This window comes from Bidens hawaiensis, unplaced genomic scaffold (assembly GCF_021521415.1).
Source record: "Bidens hawaiensis isolate Kalapana, Puna unplaced genomic scaffold, B.hawaiensis_p1.1 tig00002123_1, whole genome shotgun sequence".
Classification (NCBI taxonomy): Eukaryota; Viridiplantae; Streptophyta; class Magnoliopsida; order Asterales; family Asteraceae; genus Bidens; species Bidens hawaiensis.
The window spans coordinates 1,540,836-1,568,090 of NW_027491112.1; the positions used below are offsets into that span (position 1 = coordinate 1,540,836).

A 27,255-nucleotide genomic window follows, 5' to 3' on the forward strand; every position below is an offset into this window, starting at 1 on the left:
TAAACGAATACCCAAAAATTCTACGTGCCGTGATGTAGTCTCCCTCCCTTCTTGGAGTCACTAGATTTGCTTGATTTATAAATGGAGGCTTCTCATGCATTTGACCCGAATTCACGGGTATGTGCCTCATCAAACTCATATATTTTTAAACGAGTTATAATATCTCAATAAATTAAAATCTAATCTCACCAAATATTTGATATAAAAATCCTATAAAATAGGGATATACTATAAATTAATTTCTGATTTATTTATTTTTTTTAAATATATATATTATTTATAATTAAAAAACCAATTTTATAGTAAAAAAAATAAACGGGTTTTAGGTCTCATTAAACACATATAACTTTTAAACCCGGTTATAACATCTCAATTATTTGTGAAACAATTTATCATTAAACCATAAGTATATCATTAATTTTCATACAATAAAAAAATAAAAATTCAAAAAATAAATTAATATTTAAAATAAATAATATAAAACCACCCGTAATACTACATAAAAACTAATATAAAACTAATATATGTATATTTTTGGATTTAAATGTCAAAATCAAGCCCATGTTGTATTTCTTAGCAGAGTGGACAAAAATTAGAGAGACGTCTGAGTCATTATAAATTTATAATGGTGGTGTAGGACCAAACATTTAAAGATCATTTTCTTCCACGTAGTGTGTTATAAGTTTATATGCAGATTTTAAGTCAAGTGAGGGGAAAATATCTATTTTATTTTGATTTCTTAGTGAAAAGTATTGTTATAAATTAGTCTGTAATAAACTTTTAAAACTTTTGTTAGTGAGTTTAAAAGAATATAATTTGCTTGTTGATCTAATTCATTTTAACTTGGCAAGTGCAACAACGGAAATTAATTGATGAGTCGTTGTGTGACATTTAAGTTTTTAAACCGATCTGGAGTACATATCAGGGTGGTGGGAGTGATTTCACCGATTCCCCGAAGCCATTCTTCCCAATTTGCTCTACTTACCTCCCTCTTTCTTCTTTATATCCTTCCCGAATCAATGTAGCAACCCCAATAAGGGTATTTTTGTGGGTCCCGACGGACACGGGTTGGTGTTGCCAGCGGTCCTGAGGGATTCACGAGCCCCACCCGGAAACCACTCTCACCTTCCTCATGGGGTTTTTCTTTTCGATGTCTTTTAGATGTTTTATTATATTGGTGAAACAAATTGTGATGTGTTTAGCCAAATATAACTCAAAATTTGATTTAAAAGTAATTAAAATATATTATGAATTCATGTAAAAATAGGTATGTGATCCAAAATTTAACCAGACTTGTGTATACTTAAGTACAGTGTTACCTTGATAAAAAATTTCATAAATATAATTATTTTATAATTTATTGATAACTATATAATTAATTGTGTTATATAGACGCAATTTATTAATTGTCAACAATAAACAAATTGTGTTATATATTAATAACCATACATGTCAACATATTTAAATTGTCAAACTAATAATTATCAAAGGATTACATTCAAGATTGACGGAAAAAGTACGTAACAGACTCTCAACATTGAAAATACTTAAAACAATTTTGACAAAAACATCGTTGGAATAAAACAAGCCAAATTTATAAACTTATGTTTACAAAACTACTTGAAAATTATGTTGCATGCTTCATGCGCTTTTGATGTACATCTAAAATGAATCTTGAGGTAATTTCGAATGATGTGCAAGAGTGACCGGGAAAATACTGTTAAGCATGCTTCTATTTCATAAGACTTTTAAACGCTTGGCTTATGCATTCTCTCACCACCAATATTCACATGTCTTCATGCATAATTGTTTGACTGTGTCAGACTGTCATCGCTTCATAAAATTAGATCTACATTAGCTCGAGAGAGGCTCGATAAACACTTGCTCCAAACAATCTCTTAGGTAGGTCGATCACTTTCTTGCGATCCGTTTTCCAGCCCTTCTAACACTCGAACGAATCACTCGACCCCATGTGGCATCATGTTGCCCTTTATAACACTCTAGGGAGTAAAGATCCTTGTCCACTAGCATCACCTATTATCATGTGCCTATTAAATGTAGCTTCTTTCACTACCATTTGTTCATCCACTTTAGAAACTTTTGAGACTATGATATTGACATGTGTCTATTTTATTTTTATATGTTAATTTGACAATTTATTTTTTGGGCTTATTCTGGTGCCACTAACCAATACCGAGTGATTACACATCGACTCGCCGCAATGTGATAGGTACATAAACATATTTGAACTGCCTGCCGGGTAATAAACTAGTTTTATATGATATTTAACAATCCTGCACATAACATTTTAATGTATTTTCTACAAGTTTTCATTCATCTCATAGTGGATAACCATCTATAGTTATATTTATTGGTGCATAATAAAGTTTTGGGTTGTTTGGAGAATAATTAATCACATGGTTAAATGGATATGTCATTTTTCTTTGTTATATATTTAAATAGTGTTAATGGGGGTGCCGGCTTCTATAAAAAAATGTTCAGTTGGATAAAACCAAATTGTCTGACTAGACAAATTTAATTAAATTAGCTAGTAGTTTTTTTAACAATTTTATTAAACTCATTACAAACTTGAATTAAGTATTTAACCGGACTAATAATTAACTTTGATTCTTAAATAGCGAACTGATATTGTCTGAATTCTTGTTATGTCTCGTCGCAACACACTGATTTAATAGCAACTTTTTTGGATTTAAAGTTAGAGAGTCTATAAATAATTAAATATCCAATCTAATTATCTGGCCCCAAGTAGTTAATGTGAATATACCCACTTATAATAGTTCTTGACCCGACCATGCTTGCAACTTGAGGGGTCAAATTAACGTATTTTTTCCGTTGATATTATGATAGTATCAAATCAAAATTTTCATTTGACTTTGTAAAATAATTAAACACACATATATACATATAGACTATTTATATTAAAATATTAAATAATTATGACTTTTTATTTCAATATGCTAATTTCTATGTATTGTTTGTTTTTGTTTTTGCATGATACAACCTAGCCAAAATGTTTTAATATCTTGTTTTCCAAACGCAACAAAGCCTAGGCCAACAGATTTGGTGGCATGGGTGGTGATATTACATGCTAGACTCTGAAAATGGTTAAAAAATTTTGTGCCAAAAGCAAACAAAAATTTGGGCCTTAATAAAAAAGGGTATCTTGTTGGGTTTAAATAATTTAATATTTAAATAAGCCTTAATTTTTTGAGCGTTATGATTTGGTTGTGTAAATTTTTTTTTTTATAAAAATAGGGTTAAAATGTCTCTAAGTGAGGTTAGAATACACAACCTTTTAGTTGAAAGTCATACATCTTTACCATTAAAACAAACTAGTGGTTGTGTAACTAAGGTTAAATATATACATATTGTTTTTCATAAAAATATATATATAATTTTATTTTTTTTAAACCCGGGCCTATCAAGATGTCGGGCCGGGGTCCATTGACAACCCCGCCCTCCCTTATAGATGGCCTTGTGATACTAGCGTCTGCGGTGGTGATGGCGATGGAGGTTATGATGTGGTAATGGTGGTGGTAGAGCTAGCTTACAACATTGTTGACGGTGGTGGAGTTGATCGTGTGGCGACAACTAAGAGTTGGTTGTGACATGGCGACAGTTGTAACATCACAAATTTCGCAAAATTTTTAAACTGTATTAACATGTTTAAATAAAGATTTTATTGTACATTAATTTTTAACTAAACTCAAGGGGTGGTAAAAATGAGTAATCACTAATAGATAGATTTTAAAGTCACAAGGTTGTTGAAAGACCCATTAAGGTATGGTGTCAAAGACTTTTTAATTGTGACTTATTTGATTCATTGATTATTAGATTTGAGAAAGTCAAGTTATGCCAAAGAAATTGGTTGGATTTTAGTTATAAACATGTTTGGTATATATGTTGGGACAATGATTAAAAGAGTTAACAAGTCGTACGAGATTAGATTGGTTCATTAATATAAATTTCGGATTTAAAGTTTGGCATATTATTCGCTAACCTACTTAGCCGATACTCCTAAATGTGCTGCCAACACCAAGATCATACGCCAAAAAGAACCAGACTGGCGTATCATACGTCAAGTTATGTTGTATTGTTTCAATTTTGCGTAGTTCGATTTGTTATATGTATTTTTGTTATTTAATGATGTTTATATGTATTTATACTAACCATTTTATTGTAAATGCCTTAGTTAAAGTCAATTATTAGATGGTGCATAGATCAAGTGCTCGGGTTAGAACACGAACGACACATCTTAAAGTATTGTATGGACTGTCCTTGGGTCACTTAATAATGTTATGTGAAGCTATATTTGTGAAAAAATAGTTATATTTTGGTAATGAAAACAAGTTTTAGGTTGTTTATGAGAACACAAATTTGGAACCTATTTTTTTTCATTTTAAAAAGGTTATTGAGTCTGTATAGTGATCAGATCTAAGTTAATTTATTTATATGAGTGATTCATTTTGACTCATGTATAATTTGGGTGACTAGATTCAACTTATCTTAGTTATCTAGCTAATTAAAAAATTACACCAAAACCAAGTTATTTATTAAAGAATTAGTGATGATTGTCATTTGTACGGATTACTATAACAATAAAAGCTAGAGTCTCAAGAGGAAATTACTAGTTTACTACCCTTATGGCGTTGTCAGAAATTTTTTCTACGGGTTTGAAAAATTTCGAGGGACGAACGACCAATTATTTATCACTTAGATTTGGTTTTCTACGGGTTCAATGTTGAAATTTCTACGGGGTTCGATGTCAAAATACACTAATATATAACACTAAAACAAAATTTTGTACGGATTAAGCCGAATCTGTTCCCCTAAAGCTGCTTATGCCCCCCCCCCCCCCCCCCTCCTTACTTAAGGCCTTAACACCCCATACCGAAAATAAAAGGAACAAATAAGCTACAAAATAAAAGGAAAAACCTGAATAACATTACGATTAATTATACGAATGATTCATATGTTATGTCTATATTTTACATTTAGCCATAACTTTTAAGTAAATATGGATGCTATCTTAAACTTCTAACAATTGCGGTGGCTAAAATGTTAAAATACGTGTTTAAAATATGGGATTCAACAGTTTTACCTTTTTATAAAAAAGAAATAAAATATTCATAGATGATTCATTCGGTTTTTTCATATCATCTGATTGACTTTAACGACTTGTACATGCGAGCATGTCATGATCATGCATTCTTTGGTTAACGTCAGTAGTATAGTAATAATGTGAAAACGTAAGGATGAATGAATTGTTTGGGAACAGTTTACGAATGTTGAATTTCTGGACTGCAGATGCTCTTATAAGTTTACAAAACGTGTTGGCGCCAATGGTGGTGGTTTTGACCCGTATGCGATGGCAGATAGAAGTTGGTGGCTGGTGGGACTAGCTCGAAGAGGATGGATTGAAATACAAAACAAGATTCAATTTAATATTTCATTTCTTCAATTAAAATAATAAAGTTGAGTTGACATATCATATATTACAAAACAAAGTATCAAAAGCAAACAAAAATGTAAAAGAAAAAAACCAATATATGTACTTCTTTTTTCAAAATTAGTATAGTTTATTTTTAAACACTACACGAATCATTCAAATGAATTATTGTTAAAATTCATAATATCGGAATACACTCATCTTTTAATTTTGAGAAAATCCTTACCTAAGGCCTCCGTCACCGGCTCATTGGCCAAAATTAGCATCAATGGTACAATTAAATTGGCGTTCTTTATTCTCAACTATCGTCTTTTGGTCGTTGTCAGTCCCAACTCATGAATTGGCTGATAATGATTCCACATTTTATCATATTTATTCTCAACAACCCACAACTAACAGAACGCTAACGCTGTTAGTTGCATGTCGCCAGAAAAACACTTTTTACAGGAAAAGCCACTTTTTTTTTCCAGAAAACTCAACATGTCCACGAGCACGACCATACCAACTGACTTACCACCAGCCAACCACCACCACTTGAGCACCAACCGATCCCTACGATGACTTTAGGACTTCGATGACCTCAATAGTTGAGGCTTTTTACTAGAAAAAAGGTCTTAAATGTCCGATCTAAGTTAACAAAGATGTTTGGGACGAAAATGTTGAGTTTTCCGGTCAAAAACGTTTTTTCAGCGACCTGCAACTAATATAGTAAACATCTTGTTAGTCACGGACCATTAGAAATAAATATGATATAAAAGATGAAATCGTTATCAGTCAATTTATTAGTTGAAACCGACAGCGACCAAATATCAAAAGAATAGAAAATTGGAATATGAAAACCAAAGCTGTTTGTCTGATAAGTTGATGATGAGTAGCCTTTTCTTTCTTTTTTAAAGCTCTGAGATCCCAATCAGACACCAATTTAAAAGATCTCCTGCCCAAAAAATTCCAAAACCCTTTTTTTATTTTTATTATTTATTATTATTTTCTTATTATCCATTGTCATCTTCCTCTGATCTATGAACAAACTCTGTCACAATCAAATCTATATGGGCTTTTACAGCTAATACTGTTCTTGTAAGTTGGCACAATAGGAAGGTCCACATGAATTAAGTTCAAGGTATGCACACCTCCATATTATTATTATTATTCTCTTAACTCCATCTCAAAAAAAAAAAAAACTCTCTTTTTTGTCTTTGAAGAACATTCATTAGCTTTTCACCAATCTTTACACATACCCGCTTGATATTAATGGTGTTTAGGGTTTCTTTTTTGTTGGGTGTTCATAATTTCAAGAATCTTGAGTGTTTTGACTTAGATTAAGGTCAAAGTTTAGGGCTTTATTGAGTTCTCATCATTGGTTCTTGATTCTTGAATTTTGATGAGTATGGTGTTTGTGAGGTGATGAATTGGTGTGATTTTGGTGGGATTTTGATCAATGTTGTCTGGGAATAATTACTTAAACATGGTCAAACCGTGTTGGAAGGCGTCGGTTGAAGGCGATGAAGGTTGTGGTAGAAAATCTGCAGATCAAATAGGAAGAACAGATGGGTTGTTATGGTATAAAGATTTAGGGGCTCATGTTAGTGGTGAGTTTTCGATGGCTGTGATTCAAGCTAACAATTTGTTGGAAGATCAGAGTCAGGTTGAATCGGGCCCGTTGAGTTCCTTGAATTCAGGCCCGTTTGGAACGTTTATCGGCGTCTATGATGGGCATGGTGGACCGGAGACTTCAAGATTCGTGAATCAAAATCTATTCGCTAATCTTAAGAGTAAGTTATTATTGTTCGATTCATATTAGCTTATATAAAGATCTTGTTTTGGTGATTCGGTATAGAAGATATTATTCATCAATACAGTTTTTTAGTTCTTTTGAATTCTAATATTTATGTAACTTTATAAATTCTTTGAAGATCAAAAATTTGTCTGCAAATGTCATATCAAGAACTCGATTTGATGTTATCCGAGTTATGAATATTTGATTTATATCATTAGTTAGTTAACTTTATCATAATCCTTAGTAATCTATAAAAAGATCCGGTTTTGAATATTATTCACGAATACAGTTTTTCGGTTCTTTTGAATTCTTTAAATTATGAAACTTTATTAATTTTTTGTTTGTTTTGGTTCAGAATTTGCATCGGAAGATCAAGAAATGTCTGCAAATGTTATCAAGAAAGCATTTTTAGCGACAGAAGATGAGTTTCTTTCGGTTGTAAGAGAACAATGGCGTATGTGCCCGCAAATAGCTTCTGTGGGGACATGTTGTTTGGTCGGTGTTATTTGCAACGGGTTGATTTATGTTGCTAACGCTGGAGATTCACGAGTGGTGTTAGGGAGAGCTGACAGAGGTGTTAGAGGCGTTGCTGCTATACAGTTATCAACCGAGCATAATGCAAGTTATGCTTCTGTAAGAGATGAACTTCATTCTTTGCATCCTGATGATCCAAAGATTGTTGTGTTGAGACATAATGTTTGGCGAGTTAAGGGCATCATACAGGTTAGTTTGATTTTTAGAAAGTCAAACATGGTACTTTTTGAAATGAAAAATTAGTTGATGTTTTTTTGGTTTTTTGGGTCCGATTCTTTCATAGTTACAATGCCTTTCTTGTATTTTCGATTCCCATTTTTTATTTTTTTTTATTAATCATAATTCTTCTTGAAGATAAAATGTAGCTCATTTGACTCCAAAAAGTCAACTGTGGACTCTCTCTTTGTGAGTGACTTTTCGTTCTATGAAAATGATTCAGTCTTCAGCTTTAAATCAGTTTAGAACAAGCGTTTCTCAAGCGTTTCTTCTTGTTGACTGTTTTAATACCCTAGACTAGATATGAAAAAAAATCATTTGACTTTCAGAAACCGTTAGTTTAGACTTTTGGAAGTCAATTCTGTTGACTTATAAGTAACAATCTAGCTTTGATATTTTTATTATTATTATTATTATTATTATTATTATTATTTTATTTATTTTTTTTTGGGGGGGGGGGGGTTCTGTATGAATTTGTCTCAGTTTTATTACTTTCTTTAATAGTTCGTCAATGATGTATCGTTTTCTCTAAAGTCATAACATTTATCATCGATTTGAAGAGAAAGTTCATCTTTTTGACTCTCAAAAGTCAACCATGAACTCTATGTGAATACTTGTTTTGGTTTTCAAGGTTTCAAGATCCATTGGTGATGCATATCTAAAGAAGGCGGAGTTCAACAGAGAGCCTTTATTATCGAAGTTTAGGCTGTCCAAACCCTTTTCAATGCCGATTCTTAACGCTGAACCGTCAATATTAATACACAAACTAAATCCTAAGGATCAGTTTCTAATATTTGCATCTGATGGTTTATGGGAGCATCTCACCAACGAGGAAGCAGTTGATATCGTCCATAATTATCCACGCAGTGTAAGTTTATTATCCGTTATTATTATTATTTTTTTTTGCTTTTTTCTTGATATTCTTGTTCCCACAAGCAAACGTACCCAGTAAAATCTCACTCATAACGTAGTGAAGAAAGTACATGTTGAAGGTCTTGGATTTGCACTTGAAAGTGATTTTGACACATTCTTATTTTTTGACAAATTAATATACTAAGTAATAAAAAATTAAGGCTGGTCAAAGAGCTCACGGCTAACTCAAAGTTCGCTCAGAAAAAGCCCATTTCTAAACGAGCCGAGCTCGAGCTCGAGCGGTCGAGCCGGGGTCGACTCTCAGCTCGTGGCTTGTTTGTTTATTTTCTCTAACTTAAACCCCAAGTATTAATCTATGTGTTATATAACTTATACATATTATTATTATTATTATTATTACTGCTACTGCTACTGCTACTGAAAAAGATAAACAAAAACAAAATCAATGTATATAATATTATAAGTTCTCTGGTTTACAAAATTTTCATTGTATGTATATTAAAATTAGTTTGTCGACTTTTTATATATCAATATGTGTAATTATTAAAAAAAAGGAAAAAAATAACTAGCCAGCTCTAGCATTTTACGAGCAGAGCCGAAACTCAACTTTTCAACCATTAAAATAAACAAGTCAAGTCAGCTCATTTAAGTTCGAGCTCGAACCCAAGCCTGGGCCCAACCTAGCTTGGCTCGTTTATAAAACCAGAGTATCTCAAATTAGGCTGCATAGACGACAAAGAGATTTATTTTCAAACACTCGTTAGACGTGTTTAGACTTTAGATTTCATTGGTTTTAAAAACCAAAACTTTAATTGATTAGAACCTTGTGTTTTGTGTAGGGAATCGCAAGAAGACTAGTTAAAGCCGCACTTCAAATAGCAGCCAAGAAACGAGAAATGAGATATTCGGATTTGAAGAAAATCGACAGAGGGGTTAGAAGACATTTCCATGACGACATCACTGTAGTCGTCATGTTTCTAGACCCGCCAATAACAAACCGAGCTTCTGCACGTGGTTCGGTTCTATCAATAAAAGGAAGCCGAGGATTACCACACAGCAACAAGTTGTAGCCTGCTGTTTTGTTGAGTTAATGTTTGTAAACTAAGAGCGTAAAAGAATGGTTTAGCAGCGGTAGTTGGAGTCGAGTCGGGTGGTGGTTGAATGGAAGTGGAAGGATGTTTATTCTTTCATTCTTAATTAATCAAAGATGTGTTAATGATAATCTTTGTGTTGTTTTTGAGGTGTTGGATGGATGGTCTTCAGATAATGATCTTGAAGAAAAGTGAATCAGTTTTTATTACAGCATGTAATTTTATAAATATAAACACACAAATTCACAGTTTATATGTTTTTTCACTGTGCTTTCTCTCTAGATTGGATGTACTTTTATATTCATTGCGGGTGGTAATTATCAACACGAATAGAATATGACAAATTCACCGAATAAACTGGACTGATTAACTGAAATTGATTGGTTAATAAAATAGATTAACCGGTGACTTCGGTTTCTGTTTTGGTTGAAGTTAATTAACAGAACTGTACAGAACCATATACACCTCTAGGATGGGGTAAAATTATAAAAACAAGTAAAAAATTAATTATTTAAACTTAAAACAAAAAAAAAAGTAAATAATGACCAGAGTAAGGGTGTGTTTGGGATTGCTTATTTAAGTGAAAAATGACTTATTGTTAAAAGGGCTTATTAACTTATTAATTTTTTAAAAGAAGTTTTTTAAAAAATGTTTGGATTAGCTTATGTGTTGGAGAAAACCAAAATGACTAAAAATGACACTCTTTAATGAGTTTTGAGGGTTAAAGATGTGTAACAGGTAAATCAAACTCATTAAGTTAATAAGTTAGAGATTCCTAACTTTACAAAACCCCTTTATTTTGCCTTCTCCATAAGTTAAAATCCATAAGGCCTTACGGTAGGGGTGTGCGTGGTGCGGTTTGGTGATGTTTTGGCTAAAACCAAAGCGAAAACCAAAACTTCGGTTTTTGGAGATTTTGAAACCGTTTGGTTTCGGTTTTTTCGGTTTCGGTTTTCCGGTTTTCGTTTTGGTTTTGGTTTTTATGGTTTTTGCTATTTGAGCTTGATTTTAGGCAGAAAAAAAGGTAGCAAAAAATAATGAATTTAGGTATAAATAATTTTGTTAATTGTAAAATAATAGACTATTATACATTTGATCAAAAATATTAGAGTTATATATTTATTAATTTCTTATAAATTAATTAATATAAAATATAAAAAAAAATTAGGAATTCGGTTCGGTTTTTCGGTTTTGTTTACATGCAAAACCAAAACCGAACCGTTAGTGCGGTTTTTACAAAAACATAAACCAAACTGTCGGTTTTTGTTTCGGTTCGGTTTTTTCTGTTTGAATTTTTTGGTTTTTTCAATTTCGGATCGGTTTTTTCGGTTTGAATTGTTTGGTTAACCTTATGGTTCGTCAAACACCTTATACACCTTATTAACTTTCTTAAAAGTTTATAAGTTATAAATTGATGAAAATAAGAAATCCCAACACAAAATGTTAAACATTAAGTAAGCTGAGACAACTTAAAAGACATTTTTGAAATTTTGTCATCAATCAATATTAAAATTTGTCTTTTTTTATATATATATTTTTAGAACGACTTTCTTTGTGTTTAGTTTATCGCACTCATCAAATTAGAGAGTCTCGTTACCTCGCTCTAGCCAAATTATGTTGTCTTAACTGGGCCCAAGCTAGCGAGTTTGGTTTGACGTTTCCCTAAAAAACCATTCCGTCGGCTGCCACTTGACAATCATTGTGCCATCACAAAAGCAGCACTCTCTAGTCGGTGAGTTGATGATTTTTCTTGTTGAGTTGACTCATACCGATCGGCCTTGTTTGATCATGTAAGTGTTCAAACTGGCTTGTTTAATTTGCTGAACACTAAATTAGTTTTTGAACGGTTGAATCCTATTAATCACCCTAGATATAAATTGTTTACAATAATAATATGTTGTAATAACGAAATTCGGATTAGAGTGTATGCAAAGATTTTATTGCTATTGGGGATTTATGGTTGAGAATTTCTCTATGATTTATACAACCAACATTGTGTTTGCTATGTGATCTTAACCTCAAAACTAGAGGTATTCAACCAGGGGATATGGTGGGAATTTGCTCGGTATTAGTGAGATTCGTTACGGTAGCAGTACAATACCAGCACTGTTGATTAGTTCTTCATGTAAGCAATAGAAAACATGATAAATATTAAACCTATGAACATGTTACAACAAGGAAAGTAGTAACCGCAGCAGGGTATGATGTAGTCGACATGTTTGTCATCTTGATCGAGTTCCCTTTTAGGATGTATAGTTAAGGATGGTAAGGGTTCTTGAGAGGAACCCGGTTTAGAAGAGAGAGGAGACACATGATTTCTTATTTGTGTGAGATTAGGTTATGATGTTAATTTATTCTCTCTATATATACACCCAAAGAGAAACCCTTTATTAGCTATTAAGAGTAATATGGCCCATCAACAATTACTAAGCTAATATATAATAAGGTATAATAAATTATTTTGATCTATTATTATATAAATGATAATGATGGCCATATAAATATATATATATATAATATATTTATTCTTACATTCTCCCACTTGGCCGAGTAATCATTTATTATGAGTATTAGATAAGCCTGATCAGGAGTTAACACTCATTTTAGCTTTAAACTTAAACTGGAGGAGAGAAATACAGTCATTGAATTGAACATCAGCTCAAGACCCCCATTAATCATACTGCAGTCCTTATTTAAAACCTAAGTAGTTATGATCAAAATTTTCAAGTAAGCCCTTCAGAACGTTTGATTTGTATATTAATTCGTCTATATGTCATTATGCATGCAGAACATATTAAGAGACGTACAAAATCAAACTGATGAGGAAATATAATAGTTAATCATTCATGGTACGATATGCAGTTGTACGTGGTCATTAATAAACCCCTCATAATTATAAGCGCTTTCATAATACTTATGGGCAATAGACCTTTAGTTATAGGATCCTTAAGCATATCATGAATGTATTCGATATGAAAATTTAGATTCCTCAATTCGTTCATAAACGAATAATTAATTTCATATCAAAATTTAATGCAGCACCTATCAAACTGTTACTGTTTGAGAAAACATGGTAGCTGACGTTATCACAATTAGTCTTCAATATATAAGTTATTTGGAGTTTAATAAAACTTATGAGTCCACTAATAAAATTCAACAACATTTATTGACAACAACGTTGTAATTAATCAACATATTATGTTGTTATGACTTAGGTTGTTGTTATCAGTTCATTATGACTCCTCCATGAGATAGATTTATCTGCTGACATGAGAATATATCCCGAAATTTACATTAGGTTATCTTTGAATATAACAAAGTTTAGAGTAATCTACCGGTTTGAATTCTCACTTCTTCTTTTAAATTATAGTCTTTCGTTTCTTTTAAAGATATTTTAATACTCTTTTAAATGCTTCACATTCATCTAGACATATCTAGTGTGTTGCAATTTTAATTAATATCTGAACGAGTATAGACTTGAACCTACATAAGGCTTCTACTTAATGAAGCATAAGGTAATAATCTCAATGATCCTATTATCCTCTAAATAGAGCAGTATTGTTTGTTACATGTGTAAGGAATATCTCTGAGATCTATAATATCAAAGTATGTGTGAACAATGTTTTGACTTATGTAACATATATTTGTCAGAAGAATATCATCTATATAAGGACAAGTTTGTTTTTAGTTGCTCCCACTCATCTTGAGGTATGTACATTAATCCACTTGGTTTTTGATAAAAATAATTGTATAAAGATTCCATCACATTTTGATGTTTGCATTAACCCATATATGAATTTTATTGACTTATAGACTAAATGTTCTTTGACCTTCAGTTTATAACTTTTAGGTTGCTTTATGAACAAATAAGTATGTAAGCCGATTGTTAGGGGAAGTTGTTTTAATGTTCATCTAATGTAGCTCTTAACTATTATTATAAGCTACTAGAACAATAATGATACTTAAAGAAATCTTTTGTAATATAGGTAAGAAGATTATTTGATAATTTATTCCCTCTTGAATATAACCTTTAACAATCAGTCATGCTTCTTAGTGTCTTAATGTATGTGTTAGGATTTAGTTTAGTTATGAACACCTTTAGGTGATTCAACCAAATCTCAAAACGTTAGCCTGACTTATGGAGTCAATTATGATTCATGCTAATGGTTTAATTATAAGGGGTAGGATCATTAAACTTTCCAACATCCATTTCAACTTAGTTAGGAAGGTTACATAATCATCAAAGTTAGTAGGTTTTAAAACCTTGATGACCTCCTGAGTTGATTATTGGGTTTATTTGAAGTTTCAGTTTCATAAATTAGCTCTTGGTTAGGTTGCTATTGTAGGTTCCCTGGACGGATCGCACGAGATATCTCGGTCTACTCAGGTGCGGATCCCTGCATAGATCGTTACGAGTATAGAACACGAATCACACGAACACACGAAACGAACACACGTTATATATTATAACTCAAACACGTGATGTAATATCACTGTTACAGACTCTCGTCCTCACGTTACAATGAACTTGAACAACTGACACGAACTTAAAACTACTACACAAACCAAGCCGTAACCTAGGACTATTTATACACGACAACTTCGCCTGGCATGTTCAGGCGAAGTTGTCCATAACTTCGCTTGACTAACAAGTTCGCCTGTTAAGCGAACTTGTCAGTAACTTCGCTTAAACATACAAAACATAATTAAACATTACAGACTCGATTACAGACACTAGACTATGAACTACTGACATTATGCACCAACAGACTCCCCCTTGGCAGTAGCTTCATATCTTGATCTTTAAGCACTTGTCTTGTAATCTTCAATCTTGTATCTTCACGCATGCACTCCTTCTCTAACACAAACTGACACAACTCTTTGATACTTCCTCGCTTCGTCCTTCCAAGCAGGAATATAAAAGATTTTCTTCTCATTAAGCACCTTCAGATCAGCTTGCGATAAGTTTACCAAATGCATCGGATCGTAAACTCTTAAGAGCTCTTGTTCATACTCGTCTTCCATCACCGCCTCTGCTGTCTCACAATCCACATACCACCACTTTAGGTCTTTAAGCACATCCTTGGGCATTAGCTTCATCGGTACTTCTTTAAGGCACCGGATCGGTTTATACTTCATGACCATCCAAGGTTTTCCATCAGCTCTCAAACCTCTATCCTTGTCTTCAACAAGTTTTCCCTTCTGCAGTTTCAACAGCTCAAACTTCTTCTCTTTTATACTCTTTCTCCATACAATTTTCTCAATGACTCTAGCTATATAATCGTCACTTCGATTGATTAACCCCAATCTGGCTAAGTCTTTCACTTCACATTCCGGCAGTGTATTCAACGACCTTAACATTCTTTTAAAATACTGAGCGCCGTCATACCGTTTGATCACAAAGAGCTTCAACTGCTCATCATAGATCCAGCAAATAATCCATTTCTTCGCTTCAGCATAGCCTTTAATATTGTAACTCTTCTTAAACATTGTAGGGACCGCTGGTTTCTTCGTTTTGACGAACCACTGAGCATAGCCTTCCTTCCACCTAGGCTGCTCTTCCCATTCAGTCTCATCGATTACTGTCTCATTACCCATATCTGCTTTCTCCACACCTGGAATGTCATGCTCTACATTCTCTTCTACTATTTCACCTTCTTCAACATCTTCTTCAATCACAATCTGAGCTCCAATCTTCTCAATCTCCTCAATTGGCAGCACATCATCATCAAACAACACATCATCACTAAACATATCATCATCTAATTCTTTCAAAGCATCAATCACATCATCTCCCATTCCTTCATCATCAAGCATCACCACCTCATCACCACCAGAACTGCCAGCCGCACCTGCAGACTCCCCTTGAGCTGTGGAAGTCCCAAGAGCTTGAGTAGTTCTTGGCAACTTACCACCTGCACCTTTCGATGCATTGGGATCATCGTCTCTGTCATTCCTCTTCTTTGTCCTTAACTCATCGCCTTTACAGCTTGTCTCCCCTTGAGATGCCAAGAACTCCTTCATAGCATCTATAATTCTCCCATGTTCAACCAGGAGGGACGACTGTAGTTGATTTTCTGCTACAAGGCGTTGAATAGCCTGGGTCTGGACTAGATTCACCCTTGACTGTTCTGCCACGACCCGCTCAAGTGCAGCTATTCTCTCCGAGTCTGAGAGGGTTGCATCGAAATCAAACCTCATGTGAGATGTGTCTTGAGAATACTGAGGTGGGATTTCACATGTAACCGGGACATCTGAAGTAGTTGTGGACGTAACCGCAGGTGGTATCGTGACCGACAACCCTGCAGTTGCAACGACTGTGGACTTTACAAATTGTGCAACCACCTCTGAAGGAGTAAGCGTTGGAGGTGGTAAAGACACAATCTCCGGAGTCGTCAGCTGGATAGTAGTGATTGGGATGCCAAAAGCTGATGACGTAGCCACCACGGGAACATCCGCGGCGCTTAAACCTGTGACCTGTAGTGATGTAGGAACAATCGACATACCTGACAGTGCGGGCGGAGCGAAACGTACAACTCTTGAAGTCTCTCCAGCTCCCATACCTGCACCTGTCCTTTCACGTCTTGAACGTCTAATCAACTTGTGAATATCCTCTTCTTCTTCTGACTCGCTATCATCAAATGTCCTCTTTCTCTTCCCAAATGTTCTCTCTTGAGTCACCAACATCCTTCTCGCCTCATCCATAACATCATCAAGATCGGAGTCAGCCACCGTCGTAGCTGCTCTAGTAATACGCACAGTCGAGACACGTTCAACTGGGATCCGAACGTTCTCCTCTGGATCCACCCGATCCATATCAAAGAATCCTTGACCTCCGAATTCTGCATCAAGGTCCACTTCCTCCTCCGGTGACACAACAGGAGCAGCAGGTATAGCTTGAGATGCTCCTGCCTGTTGTGTTGCGGGTCTCTGAACTCATCCCCATGAGCTGGCACATACCCCGGGTTTATTAAGTACCCAAAGAGTGGAGTATGCCTTGGACGCAGTTCAGGCTTGCTCCTCGCACTGGATGTTCGGCATTGAGCGAAGATACGTTTGCTCACACTCTCCACATATCGTATTGGACGTCGTTGAGGCAACGTGGGAGCAACATGATTCAAGATCATCTGAATGAATCTTAGATACATGATGAACCTCTCACGGGCCATCGCTTTTCTCTGTCTATCGATCTCGTAAAAGACCATCTGACTAAAGCTATAACGTTTGTTATAAGTCAGAGCAGTCATTGCTGACTGCATGGTCGCACCCATACCATCAGTGCCCGCCTTCCTCCCAGACATGCAGACAATCATTACGTGCATGAGGAAGCGCCACTGATCAAGTAGGAAACCCTTCCTCCGTTGTGTATCGCCCAATGGACCAGAATAGCCCATTCGTAGAAATGCTCCATCGCGGAACGGAGCAACAAACTCTGTAGGGTCATCCCTAGTCTCCTCTCCAAAACGTAAAGCCACCCGTATTTGTTCAGAAGAGAACTGAACTTCTTGATTGTTGACGGTTGCTCGCATAACCGGGGGCTCAACGCGGCAATCGTATTCCACTGTCTGCCAAAAATCCTCAATATTGGGTAAGGAAATCGGCAGAGTCGTAGTGATTGCGTGGAATATCCTCGAGCGAAGTAGGAATGTGATTATCTCGCGGTAATCCTCCACACCACTCGCTTCCGGATCTAAGGTGATGAACATGTTGTGACCTGGGAAGAATTGCCTCTGATTATCTCCTCCGTCATCTCCTCCAGCACCTCCAGCACCGGCAACAGTAGCCATATCTGCAACAAACGAACCAAGTTAGATAAACATTAAGGCATAACACAAGTTTGCTTGTTACCATGAGCGAAGTTGTGATAAAATCTGTATAGGCGAAGTTAAAGTTGGGGCGAAGTTGGGAACAACTTCGCTTCATCTTTAAGTTCGTCTGATAAATGATAAGTTAAAAAAGGTCCAGGCGAAGTTAATGTTAACTTCGCCTCAACACAACATCGCCTCAGGCGAAGTTTAGACTCAGGCGAAGTTACGGATAACTTCGCCCAAACCTTAAGTTCGCCTGAATCTGAAACGACAACAGTAAGCAGAATCTAAGTCGGAAAATCTGATGTTTCGGTCAATTTTGACGATTGAGGAGCCTAAAACACATGATATTAAGAGTATCTGGACGATCGTTTTGTTCATGACCACGTAAAAACAAGTTTTGACAATCCGGTAATAAAGGTCGATCGACCGAGGTCACGAAACAAGTCGAAACGACCTCAGATTAACATCAATGAACATTGATTATACGATATGATGACCCAACAAACCTATAAATCTGTTTGAAATCGAAGAAAGATAGCAAAGATGAATCGACAGATAACTTCGCGAAGTTATCGAGAAGTTCGCTTAGGGTTTTGCAGACAAGTTCGCTGAATTTGAAAAATATGAACAGTTTGACCTTTGAAAATCCTTATATAGGGACGATGTTATACAGGCGAAGTTACGGTTAACTTCGCCTAGGCGAAGTTATTCACAAGTTCGCCCGTTTAACAATTTCACCTATATTTACAAAATCAGACCTTATAATTTGAACATTTTTCAATTAACTTTTAAAACTTCCCTTTAAGAATTAAATGACACGATCAAGTCCCAGTAACCATTTATAAAAGCATACAACTACATAAAAAGAAAACTTTTAACAATTAAAGTATAAGGGATCAAATTTCAGTCTCGATAGGGACTACTACGTTTTAGAAAAATCCGAACAGGAATCATACTAATTACGTGACTGTCACATAGATCCGTGTTTAGCTGTATTATGACATAAAGAGACAGGTTGTAAGCAGGTAAATAACTTAAGATGGTTTTCATCGTTTCTGTGATACGAGTTAGGTTCAATTATGCCTCAAAATTTAAGTGGGCAACAACTCAGAGATTATGATGCCTCCTATCTATTCTCAAAGCGTATTTGGCTTTCCCCAAGTCACCCCGAATTGACCTCGACCCATAGTGTCTGATTAAGTTTGTAAGTACTCTTCATCTGGTTCCCGTTCTCTTTCTTACTCCATGATTGAGAAGTCTTGACATTTTCAGCTCTAGAATGTTTTCATAACTCATAATTTTTTTTTTATGATAAACATTTACATAGACTTCAGAGTAGTAAACAACTGCAAGTCCGGAATCTGGATCACTGCAGTTTCTTCATACACTATCTTTACGGGAATCAGAACACGTACGGGCTCGTGTATGACTGGGTAATCGCTTTTCTGCCTATCATTCGGAAAGATATATATGGAGACATGCAAAACTCGTAGGGAGTTTCCACGTAAAATCAAGTAGATTTAGTTTGTATCACATCTACTTTTACGCACCATAAAAAGCTACCATGACATACAATAACTGTCCTAAAGCCTTTTAAGCCTAATAACTTCACTAGTTAAGCACACAGAATCAGTATATTTATCATTTTCCAAGGTTGGATCAATTTTCTGTTAAACATAGCAAACGAACTTCTTACGAAGTAGCAGACTTGAAAAATAATTTCATTTCCCTAAAAAAATTTTAACATTAATCGCCCCGACCAAAACAAAGTCTTCAGGTAAACGGCTATCCCGAAGATCCAATGGATCAGCTGGACTGACCACATACTAGTATGTGTCCTTCTAACTAAGTATGATCGACTAATTTTAAGCGAAAGAATGAAAACTCATCATAAACCGCCCCGGTCACTTTCAGTCATCTGGTTAATGGCTATCCTCAAATTCTACAAGTAGAAAATGAGGACCAAACATATCCTAAGACATGTCCTTCAAACTGAGGTAACCGACATAATTTTAAGCGATAATGACGTTTTTTTTTTTTTTTTTTAACTCGAACACAAAAAGCATGGTTACTCGGGATTGATCATCCCATTCAGCTCAATAAGGTTTTGAAATCTTGTTTTGTCAAACGCTTTAGTATAAAGATCAGCGAAATTATCAAGCGTATCCACCTTTTCAAGCACAATCAGTTTCTTCTCAGCACAATCCCGTATAAAATGATGACGTATGTCAATATGTTTAGTTTTACTGTGCTTCACGGGATTGTTAGTTACTGAGATAGCAGCTGTGTTATCAATGCAAATAGGAGTAAGTAAGAAATTCAGACCATAGTAGCGTAACTGTTGTTGAATCCACAGAACCTGGGAGCAGCAGTTGGATGCTGCCATGTATTCTGCCTCACATGTTGAAATTGCGACTGAAGTCTGCTTCTTGCATTGCCACGACACCAATCTGCCACCAAGAAACTGACATCCTCCAGTTGTTGACTTCCGACTCTGATTGCACCCTCCATAATCAGAATCTGTGTAAGCGACTAGCTCCAAGTCTCCTCCTTTTGCGTACCACAACCCCAGCTTCGGTTTGCCTTTGAGATACCGCAAGATCCTCTTCACACCCTTCATGTGAGATTCCTTTGGGTTTGCCTGAAAACGAGCACAAAGACAAACTGCAAACATAATATCAGGCCTAGAAGCAGTTAAGTACATTAAAGAACCTATAATAGCCCGATACTGAGTTGGGTCCACATCTGCGTCATTGTCAGAATCAGCACCCAATTTATGGTTGACGCAAATTGGAGTATCGAATGGAGTGCTGTCCTCCATCTTGAAACGTTTGAGCACATCATGGACATACTTGGTCTGATGAATGAGCATCCCTTCCTTCTTCTGATCAACCTGCAATCCTAAAAAGAAAGTTAGTTCACCCATAGCACTCATTTCAAACCTTTTCTTCATGACGGCCTCAAAATCTTGACACATGGAGACTTTTGATGCAGCAAAAATAATGTCATCCACGTAGACTTGCACCAGCAGGAAGTCGCTTCCTTCTCTCTTGAAGAACAACGTGCTATCAATCTTCCCTCTTTCAAACCCATTTTCAAGCAAGTAATCTGATAAAGTTGAGTACCAGGCACGAGGTGCCTGATGTAATCCATACAATGCCTTGCTTAATTTGTACACATGGTCTGGAAAGTCTGGGTCAGGAAAACCCGGAGGTTGCTCAACATACACAACCTCATCAACTTTCCCATTTAGGAATGCACTCTTTACGTCCAACTGAAAAACCTTCATCTTTTTATAAGCAGCAAATGCCAAAAACAATCTAATAGCTTCCAATCTTGCCACAGGAGCGAACACTTCATTATAATCAATACCCTCTTGTTGATTAAAACCTTTAACGACTAGCCTCGCCTTGTTTCTTATAATAATCCCTTTCTCATCTCTCTTGCACTTAAACACCCATTTTGTGCCTATCGCATGCACATTCTTTGGTTTTTCAACCAAATCCCATACTTCCATTTTCTTGAACTGAGCCAACTCTTCTTGCATGGCTTCGACCCACGAGCTGTCCTTTAGAGCCATTTGATAGTTCTTCGGTTCAATCTGGCTGATAAAGCAAGTGTACAAGCATTCGTTGATTATCCCTGTCTCCTTGATGCTTGTGTAAACACAGGTGTGCTCATTCAAGCTACGTCTTGTTTGTACACCGGAGGACACATCACCAATCACATTCTCCAAAGGGTGATCTTTATGAATTCTCGTGGTCGGAACAGAACCGACATGCAAATTGTCTTCCAAGTTAGAAGAGAGCTCGTCAATGTTTGTTTCATGCTCGTCAATGGTTGTTGGCTATGCAAACCTTATAACTGTCATAATGTAACTTAAGTATTGATACTAAATTCTGATTAATCTTCAGAATATTTAAGGTATCATAAAGTGTAATTAAAAGACAGTTTATCATGGTTCTAATAACCTTAACATTTAAATTTGTCACTAACACTCATGTTAGTTATTTGTTGATTTCGGGTAAACATATAGAACTAGACTCAACAAATCATGTGTTAATGGGAATATTAGGATTAGCAGACTTATATATCATTATTATACAACTATCAATTTTAGCCAGTTGTTCTTTTGAATTATGGATAGTCTTTTAATGTCTATGCCTAATCTAATGGCATATTTTTACAATGGGACTTCTCCTTAAGAAACCTAAAGCTTGAAGTAATACTTGTATTTTGTTTATGAACATTAGAATTATCCTCTTATAGGTTTTAGTGGTAGTGAGTTGAATAACATCTTATTTCTAGCATCAGACATTTCTTTTCGTTTACATATGTTGTTGATCAACACACTCATTTTCCTTTGGTACTTCTGAGTGTTATAGTTGATACTTAAGGCAACAAATTGTAATAATATAAACTTTTAGTATGTAATGCATTAGAAAAGTGTACTTATTTCCATGTGTGAGCCCTTAACTTTATGGGTCATGGTATTGTACATTATGATGTATTCAATAACGTCATTTAACCTTATAGTTAGAACTTTTAAGGAGTGCATGAATCTTAGGAGTTATTTTGATTAGTCTTAGGAAAAACTAAATCTAGAATAACTCTAGTGATAGCATTTATTTATATAAGTTCTTGATTATCATTATCGTAAGAGACATTATGATTGACTCATTCTATTTGTTATGCTCCGATTTTCAATGGAATGATTGTTATTATAAAGAGCAGTAAGATAGTCATATCATGTCTTAAGGGATAACTAAAACTAAGAAGAGCTAAATATTATTGAAACTCTTTATGATGTAAAACTTATACTATGTTTTAATATTAGAGTGGACTATTTAGATGAGATAATTATTTATAGAAAATTATAGTGAGTAATGTTACGGGATATTAAGATAATACATATTAAAACTTATGATCATTAGATTAATGAAGGATAATTAATGTAAGGATCATTATATTTTATTGAAGATGTGATATGTTTATTATTAACATCAAACTAATAGACTATAATTAAAAGTTCTACTTAAACAAAAAATAAATCACCTTTGGGCAGAAGTAAAAAATTTATTTAAGTATGTGTGCAAAACAGTTGTATCACATCACCTTTGTGCAGAAGTGATTCAATTATTTTAATTATGCACGGGTTAGTTTTGCTAGATATAAATGTAACGCGTCACCTTTGGGCAGAAGTGAGACATTTGTATCATGTTATGCAAAAACTAACAAAAGCTTTCAATTAGACTTGAATGATATGGTAAATGTAACTCATCACCTTCGGGCAGAAGTGATACATCAAAAGTTCATTCAAGTTAAGCCTTTATGTTTTGTAAAATTTTATAATGTTTAAGTATTTACAAAACATTTTAATGAGTTAATAGCAAAAATTTTCTGGGTAAAATTAAGGATTTCGTGAAATAACGTTTTCAGGTAAATTATAGTTTTCGGATGATATGTGTTTTTGGTTAATATGTTTTCGAGTATTATGGGTTTTCGGGTAAAGTAATGAGTTTTCAGAAAATTAGTGTGCTTGCGGGAAAAAGATTGGAAAACTATTCCAAAAAAAAATCCCGTATAAGGCCATAAAGTTTAAAATCCGAGAACTCTAAAATCCAAAAATTAATATTATCCTAATTAAACTGAAAACACAAAAAAACATTAATAAAACCCATACAATTAATTCCGTAAACTAGTTGCCCTAAACTGATTTCGAAATCTAAAAGGATAATAATAAGATTTGGTTCAAATATTTTAAGGATTAACAATTATATCTATTTCCTATTTTAATGGGATTCAAATCTTTTTAGAAAATACCAAAACTTTTAATTAATTCAAGATTTGAAAAATTATATCTCTAAATTAACTTTAACAGATTTTTAATCCAGATTTGAACCAAAATATATTATAATTTTCAAAAAATTATGATGAACACGAAGAACATCGTTGAAATTTTTAATTATTAAACATATACAAAAACTGGAATCGAAATCTTTAAACATAATTTTAACAGATTTCGAAAATATTAGGGTTTATTAAATATGAATTTTAGCGATTTTAAACAATATCATATATTGTTTTCGTAATAGAACATGAAAAAGAAACCGAAAAAATTAGGGTTTATCAAGTTTTAGTCCATGTCTTCTGATTCAATTCCAGATTTAAGGAAAACATGAAGAACTGATTAATCAACATCACTCTGATGCCACATGTTGATTAGTTCTTCATGTAAGCAATAGAAAACATGATAAACCTATGAACCTGTTACAGCAAGGAGAGTAGTAACTGCAGCAGGGTATGATGTAGTCGACATGTTTGTCATCTTGATCGAGTTCCCCTTTAGGATGTATAGTTAAGGATGGTTAGGGTTCTTGAGAGGAACCCGGTTTAGAAGAGAGAGGAGACACATGATTTCTTATTTGTGTGAGATTAGGTTATGATGTTAATTTATTCTCTCTATATATACACCCAAAGGGAAACCCTTTATTAGCTATTAAGAGTAATATGGCCCATCAACAATTACTAAGCTAATATATAATAAGGTATAATAAATTATTTTGATCTATTATTATATAAATGATAATGATGGCCATATAAATAAATATATAAAATATATTTATTCTTACAAGCACTCCTTGTACCAACTGAAAGAGAAAAACTTAAAATATATAAAGTCGTAATATGCAGCGGCGAAGCTTGGACATACATGTCGAGGGGGTGGACTCAATATGTATAAAAAAAATTCATAAACTAAGGGGACGGGCTCAAAATTTCGATCGGAAACGGGTAAATTTACACTATAACCTATATATAAAATTTTCGGCTGAAAAATGATACATTTACACTACCGAGTGAAAAACAGAGGGGGCCGGGCTCAAAATTTCGATTGAAAACGGATAAATTTACACTATGTTTAAAGATTTTCAGCTGGAAAAGAATAGATTTATACCACCGAGAAAATTCAAAAAAAATTCAAAAATCCCCTATTACTTTTTTAGTTTTTTATTTATACTTCGAGCTATGATTTTTGAATTTTCTTTTTTTGAATTTTTTAATAGGGGATTTTTGAAATGGGTCAAAATGGGTTGAGATTTCAAAAACCCCTCATTAAATTTTTTTTTTTTAAAAAAGTAGAAAACTATAACTCGAAATATAAATCAAAAACTTAAAAAGTAAAAATACTAAAAAGTTTCATCCGTTTTTCTCGTTCCATAAAAAAAACCTCGAGAAATGTCAACCTATTTCGACCCGTTTCAATCATTTTCTTTTTTTAGTTTAACCCATTCTGATCTGTTATATACATTTTAATACAACTCATTCAATCCAACGGGTCACATTTGCCACCCCTAGGTGAAACATATACTAGATTTTCGTACATTGCTATATGTGCTCTCGCATTACTAAAACAGTTGGATAAAATTAATGTTTTTCAAGAGATTAAGTACATTTTAACTTGCAAGAATGTTGATGGCGGGTTTGGGTGCAACCCGGGTGCTGAGTCACACTCGGGTCAAATATTTTGTTGCGTAGGTGCACTTGCGATAACGGGTTGTTTACATTATGTTGTTAAGGATCTTTTGGGATGGTGGTTATGTGAATGGTCGGCCCGAGAAGCTTTCGGATGTTTGTTACTCGTGGTGGGTTTTATCGAGTTTGATAATGATCGATAGAGTTGGTTGGATTGATAAAGAAAAAGTTGTTAAGTTTATTTTGGATTGTCAAGATAAAGAAAATGGAGGGACATCGGATCGACCGGATGTTGTCGATGTGTTTCATACTTATTTTGGCGTTGCGGGTCTTTCGCTTCTTGAATATCCGGGGTTAAAGGCTATTGATCCGGCTTATGCACTGCCTGTTGATGTTAGTAGGATTTTTCTTAAGTGCCTTCTGTTGTTAATTGTTATGTTTGTTTAAAAATTTTACTATGCTTGTTTTTTATTTTTGAAATTAATAGATTTTATTTTTTTTACTAGCTTTTAATTTTATTTTTACTAGATTTTATTGCATTTTTCATTTCTAATATTTATATATTTTTTTGAATTTTAAATATATTTATTGTAAGGAAGTTAATAATATACTTAAGGTTTGATGATGAAAGAGTTTCACAAATAAACGAGATGTTAAAACCCGTTTGAAAGTTATTCGGGTTTGAGACCTATGACCCGCTTATTTTTTTTACTATAAAATTGTTTCTTAATTATAAATAATATCTTTTTAAAAAAAATCGGGTATTATTTTTTATTATATACTATTTTATAGGATTTTCGTTTATAAATCTTCATTTGCATTGCCTGTTGATGTTGTAAATAGGATTTGTCTTAAGTGACTTGTGTTATATTTGTTTTAAAAAAAAATTATTGTGCTTGTTTATTTTTAAATAAATAGATTTTATTATTTTTATTGTTGGTGATGCTATTGTAGTATTGTTGTTAGTTGTCACTGTTGTGTGTTTGAAGTTGAATGTGAAACAGGAGTCCAGAACCAGTTGTGTGTTTGACTTAATGGTTTGGGTTCGGTTTTACCTGTGTTTTCATATGCATGAAGCTAAAACAAATTATTATTTTAGTATATAGTATATGCATTTCGAAACTTATCATGTATGTATGATTGATAAAAAAAATTGCATAGATACTAATTATCATATCATGATTAGTATTGTTAGCGGTAATCATTAGTAATAAGTTAATAACTTAATACTCATTAATTGTAAATTTGGTCCATCGGTAACAAATAATGATCTAACCGGTCATGAACAATAACAACGCATAAACAATAAGGTTGTTCGTTATGGAGAGGCAACATAGCCCCTTCACGTCATCGTCAAGTAGGAAACGGGGATTTGAAACCCCTCTCCATAACGCCCTGCTGTAGTTTGTTGTCCCTTTGTTGCTCCATTACACACACACACACACACATATATGTATGTGTTCTAATGCATATGGGTTTCGTAGCCGATGTTCTCTCTGAAAGTAACCTCTCTGTTCTTTGGAACATAGGTACGGTTAACCTACATCTCATCATTCCCGGACCTTATTTATAGCATTGTTATTTGTTGGATCTTACTGGGTATGGTTGTTGTATGTGTGTGTGTGTGTGTGTGTGTGTGTGTGTGAGAGAGAGAGAGAGAAGTTGGATGACCCACCTCCATCCCCACATCGCCCTTCATACCCCCCCCCCCCCCCCCCAAAAAAAAAAAAAAAAAAAAAAAAAAAACCTATGCAGTGTTCCTCCCTAATGCTGCCCCCAAATCGGGGCTCAAAACACCCACAACATGGTCTAACATAGGTCAAGGACAACTTGCATGTCATGTGTAACTTAGTTATATAATTGTCTAAGGACTTGTTTGATAATCTTGTGCTGAATTATTAGGATGTATCATGTATGACTGAATAAGAGGCAGTTTTTGAATCATTCAGCATGTCTTTAAAACTTAACAATTAAGAGACTTAACCAAACACACTCTACATCCGATATATT

At 34.3% G+C, this 27,255-nt stretch overlaps 1 protein-coding gene and 1 pseudogene across 2 annotated transcripts; both read left to right on the forward strand.

Moving 5' to 3' along the window:
* Positions 1-6,345: 6,345 nt before the first annotated feature.
* LOC143606920 (putative protein phosphatase 2C 38) lies at positions 6,346-10,204 on the forward strand. 2 transcript variants are annotated; one of them, XM_077082543.1, is made up of 5 exons: positions 6,346-6,590; positions 6,733-7,242; positions 7,603-7,970; positions 8,629-8,865; positions 9,710-10,204. In XM_077082543.1, the coding sequence occupies exons 2-5, from the start codon at positions 6,909-6,911 to the stop codon at positions 9,938-9,940; spliced, it is 1,170 nt and encodes a 389-aa protein (XP_076938658.1). In that variant the 5' UTR covers positions 6,346-6,590; positions 6,733-6,908; the 3' UTR covers positions 9,941-10,204. The 2 variants fall into 2 exon arrangements, with proteins under 2 accessions (XP_076938658.1, XP_076938654.1); XM_077082539.1 differs by lacking the exon at positions 6,346-6,590 and having other exon boundaries at positions 6,682-7,242.
* A 484-nt stretch (positions 10,205-10,688) lies between these two features.
* LOC143606153 (geranylgeranyl transferase type-2 subunit beta 1 pseudogene) lies at positions 10,689-25,692 on the forward strand (annotated as a pseudogene).
* The last annotated feature ends 1,563 nt before the right edge of the window (positions 25,693-27,255 follow it).